Source organism: Plectrocnemia conspersa, unplaced genomic scaffold, assembly GCF_051122295.1.
Source record: "Plectrocnemia conspersa isolate PC_06_02 unplaced genomic scaffold, ASM5112229v1 ptg000008l, whole genome shotgun sequence".
NCBI classification, from domain to species: domain Eukaryota; kingdom Metazoa; phylum Arthropoda; class Insecta; order Trichoptera; family Polycentropodidae; genus Plectrocnemia; species Plectrocnemia conspersa.
In genome coordinates this window covers 25,442,036-25,447,280 of record NW_028277172.1, presented here as the reverse complement: position 1 = coordinate 25,447,280, position 5,245 = coordinate 25,442,036, and the positions used below count along the sequence as shown (strand labels likewise).

The window sequence follows — 5,245 nt, the reverse complement described above, 5'->3', positions numbered from 1 at the left end:
CAAAAATTAATAAAAATATTTATTTAATAATGCTCAGTGTTGCTATTTAGTGAATCCTGTCCAGGTCAAAATCAATAAAGTCGTGTCATCGCGGTGAAAACACTCGATTAGCAAGCGATTATATTAGGACTTTTTGATGAGCTTTAATTTTGTTTATTATAATTGGACTATAAATGAATTAAAAATAAAAAGTTTTTAAATATATTTTTTTATTTTTTTAATAAATAAAATTGACTTATAGTTTCTTTATTTTCCTTATTTTTTTTCTCAGTTCACAGTCGGTGGTGCTAGGGGGCCAATAGTGCGCCGGGCAGGTGCCGGGTTGGGCACCGGGCACGTATACGGCACGCGCTATCCCCACCACGTTCCCCGGCCGGTACTTAGCGCTCGCCCGTCGCACGATCCACTCACTGTTGCCGCAGACGCCGGCGCGACAACACAAGTGTGCCGGGCACGAGCGCGAGTGACAGTGCCAGTTAACCCGCCGTCTTTTATCAACATTCCATGGCCGTTCAGACGCTCAACATGCACCCCATGGCGAACCCCCTGCAAGCCAGGAAGCTGGCCCCTGCTCCTGACAGGGCCTCCGTATTGGTAGCCCCTCACGCCAAGAAGAAGATAGCCTACAACCTCTACGCTGGACCTCAACCTGCATCCGTAGCCAGGAGGAACGCCAGAGAACGCAACAGGGTCAAGCAAGTCAACAACGGATTCGCCACCCTCCGCCAGCACATCCCTCCAGCCGTAGCAGCCACCGTCTCGGGCGGAGGCAGAGGAGCTTCAAAGAAACTCAGCAAAGTAGACACTCTAAAATTAGCAGTGGAATACATCAGAAGTTTACAAGAGCTTTTAGACGACAACGATTCAGAAGCAGGAATAGCGGTTCAAGACAACACTTTCTACGACGCCAGATCATACTACTCATCGAGCCCTGATTCATCCTTAAACCACGTACCTCACACGCCTCCGAGCTCCGAAGCATCAGTATCACCATCGCCTTCATTCGCATCAGAAAACTCGCCCCCGTTGAGAACAACTTACACCACAAAATTAGACTACCCTGACGCTTACGAAGGATACGAACCGATGAGTCCTGCCGATGAAGAACTCCTAGACGTCATATCTTGGTGGCAGCAACAATAATACAAAGGTTAGTTATTATTCTTTAAAAACACACCTGAATCCACAACCTTATCATATACCAAATATTTGATATAAACTTCCTTTCGATATCATTTAAGATAAGCTTTTGCCCATCTGTGCCTATCAACATTCTTATATAAAAGTGCGAAAAATCTTATTGTGACGAACCATGAATAGAACGGTCTCCTTTTGTTGCTAAGGGATCCCCAGTGGTTGAATACAAAAGCTAGACATTGTGACTAGAAATCTATTATTCTCATAGCAAATCAAGGTCTATTCCTTGTTTATTTTATTTTTTTCTAAAATAAAAATCTAAGAGTCACCAAATTTATCAAAAAAGGCGCTGTGTCCTTCAGGTAAATTCGAGCAAAAAACTCGCAGGTCTCCCCTCACATTGAACACACATACCTCAGTTCGTTTGCTCTAATTCCAACCTTACCTGTCCTATCCCAACAGAGTCCAACGCACAGGGGTCTCTCTACTGGTTTTTATAATACTCGTTTCTGTATCAACGAATGATTCATAATCTTTTATTAAAGTTATTCTTTATATTGTCCACAGAAATGATTCGAGCACCGGCCAGTACTACTTGTCTCTCGTCGGCCGCTACATCATCATCTAATTAGCAGTGTGACGTCATCAATCATCGTTCGCGAAAGACTTTATAAAAACAAGTTGCCTTAACAGTGCCTTCAGATTATACAATCGTTATTGTTGATGAGAGACATATTTATTCTAGTCATTAAAAAATATTTTGTAAATATTATATTATATCGCCACCGAATTACGACTGTTCATAAATGTAAATAATATTTTGATACAACGGACCAACATAATCTCATGTTTGAATTTTTTTTAAAAGACAATATATAGTTTTAAGTTAAAAAATGTGCCTTTAAAATGTATAATGTATTAGCTTCTATTTTTTGAAGTTTTTTATACTATATTAATGAATACTTTAATTACCATTGAATGAAAAATGATGATTTAAAAATGTCCTATTAGTTGTATTTAATCGTTAAAAATGCCAGTTACTAGTAATTATTACGGATTTGTTTCCGAGTGTTATATAGTTGTAAATATATTTTGTTTAGTTGTAAGCGTCGTGAAGAGGTTGAGAATCTAAAATGAAAAAGTATAAATAAAAAACAAACAAACTTAATCACTGCATTTTTATTACGAATACACATTTTAATTAGATAAGATTCAAAGCTCAGAAAATAAACTTAATATTTTTTAAAATTGAAAAATATATTTATTATTATGATTCTTATTGATTTAATAGAATTTTGAAGTAAAGTAGATAATTATAGATGATTTATAAACAAATAAAAAATATTTTATTAAAAATCGATTTTTTTCAATTACATTGTATATGTACATAATAAGAAAGACTGAAACTAATTATTTAAAAAAATATTTAGGTAAGTAAGAGACAGAAGCTTAAAAAAATATGAATGGCTTTGCTGATCTTATGTTTATTGTAACTATAAAATAATACTTTGAAATAAAATTAATTTACTATAAAAAAATAATGCTGGGTTAAATAAAAATCATTGATAATTAAAATAAAATTGCAACAAAGATAAGATATTATTTTTATAATAAAAAAAATCGTGTATTCATAACCTTTGCTTTTACAAAAAACAATAAATAATGAAACATGATACATATGGTATAAAATATTGCTACACATAAAATATTCATTGAAACTGGAAGTTTAGTAAATTTATTCATTAAAAGCTCCTTCTTTTAAATAGTATATATTTTTTTTAAAAAGCTAATTCGAATAATATCTTATTAAATTGATTTTGATATATGTACATTATATTTCAGCAAAACTCAATTTTATAAGAATAAAATATTTTTTCATATTTATTAACATGTTTAATATAAAAAATGACTAATTATTTATATTAAAAATATTCTGGTGAAATAAATTTAAGTTTCACTTATTGTTAAAATTCTTAATATTATATATTATGTGATATTTGGATTAACCAATAAATGTATTTAAATTTTTTTTTAATAGACCTAATAAATAAGTAAATACACTACTTATTTTATTAGGATTAAATATTTTTCTCTATTTATTAATATATTTCAAATACAAGGATTTAGAAATTAAGACTAAAAAAAAATAAGACTACCTATTTCACAAATACTTTGACAAATAAGATACCTTGGCTTAGGAAAAAATAATAGTAAGGCTTATTTTTTATTTATTGAAACTATAAAACTTATTAAATAAAAAAAAATATTTATATGCACAGTTTTAATGAAGCCGAATAAATAAAAATCACTGATGTTTAATGATATGTTTTTAAAAATCAGTAAAATTCTTAATATTGGTAAAATGCTGTTTATAAAATGTTACCTACATATATTCTATTTTCATAAAACATTTTGTAAACAGCAAAATTTTAGTAAATAATTAACATGCTCCTATGATTTTCTAATTTTCAATAATTTAATTTTAAGAAAAATAATTCAAAGCTTATCAAATTAACTTTAATAAATAATCAGTGTATCTTATTAACTAAATAGAAATATTTTGTGTGATACTCGGTTTAACTAATAAATACAATTGAATTGATTTTTTAATACTGCTAATAAATCATAAGTAAATTAAATTTATATTTTATTATTCAAGATTTATAAATATGTACCTTACAGTTTTTTCTTATTTAAATAAACCTTAATTATATTGTATAAATAATACCTTAAAGACAGAAAGACTTAGAGTACTTATTTTGTAAATAGTTTGACAAGAAAGAAAGATAGATAATATATAAATATTATACATCATCATTTACCGAAAGTAATCTTATATATTATATAAGATTACTATTTTAATTTAAATCTCTTCATTTATATAAATAGAACAGTAAAAGGTTTTCTGATTTATATTTTAAAGTATATACTGCTTTTAAATCAATTTAGTTGATTTTAGTTAAGCAGTCTTTTTAGTAAATTCTTAGTAAAAAATATTATTAAATCTTTTATGTTTTATGTCATTAAATAACAATATTTAAGAAAAAAATCAGATTAAAAATTATTATGCAATTTTACTTGAATATATATATTTAGATTATGTCAAATTTTATTGAGTTATTATTCGTGAACTATTAAAAAATAATAAGATACAAAAAAAATGTACTATCAAGGTTATCATTCTCGCAATAATATCGATAACAGATAACTAAATGTTTCTGTTTTCTAGTTGATATTGGATGTATAAATAAACTTTATACAAGTAAATATTGGTTAAAATTTATCAAATATTTGAACATACCAATGCCGTTTATAAAATCCATAGAGATAAAATAAAATAAACGCTAAAACCTCTTTATTCTTTAGGTTAATAATTTCTATGATGATATTAGATCTAAAAGTTTTATTCATACAGTCAACTACAATACATACCCATTCATACACGCGCGTGTATAAACTGTGATTACAGCGTTTTATCTTAATGGTTTAAATACAGCAGCTTGTGTCGGTCGCGTGCCCATTACAGAAATGCAGGTGTCTTCCTTCTCCAGCTTCCTGTAGAGATCTCCTTTCAAATTGCAATCTCACCCATTATCCGCTGCCATTGTGCCTGATCAGAAAAATGAAAATTTGCATATAGTGCACAACCCACTTTAGGAATTCAGGTCCTGCATGAATGGAGCAACCCCTCGCGATTTTTTTCACCACCCCAAAATATTCGCGAGCCGGAATCATTATTATGCGAAATGAAATGCCAAATTGATAGACTCGCTATGTGTATGTATTTTTATATAATAAATAACCGGAAGATGTACAGTTAAAGGGATCGACAATTTTGGCACATCCGGAGACGAAACAGGAAAAGTATCCTCGACGGGCGACAATTGTAATACGATTTACGACCCTACAAAATTTTTGTGATTGAACAAAATATGACACGAGCTTTTTATGGATGTTTTATTGCAGCTGTATCTATTCAATTTTGTAATAAATTTGCAATTTATTGTCGAAGTTTGATGAAACGTAAAAAATATGTTTTCTGCAATTTTAGTTAAATACAAGATATGTATAAAAATAATATATGGTATTGCTTTATTTAAATAACATT

General features: G+C 29.7%; 1 protein-coding gene across 1 annotated transcript; it reads left to right on the top strand.

Moving 5' to 3' along the window:
* The first annotated feature begins 303 nt into the window (after positions 1 to 303).
* Positions 304 to 2,305, top strand: LOC148233554 (achaete-scute complex protein T3-like). The gene is made up of 2 exons (XM_088190034.1): positions 304 to 1,150; positions 1,705 to 2,305. Exon 1 carries the CDS (start codon positions 505 to 507, stop codon positions 1,141 to 1,143), a length of 639 nt encoding a protein of 212 aa, XP_088046160.1. The 5' UTR covers positions 304 to 504; the 3' UTR covers positions 1,144 to 1,150; positions 1,705 to 2,305.
* Positions 2,306 to 5,245: the final 2,940 nt, after the last annotated feature.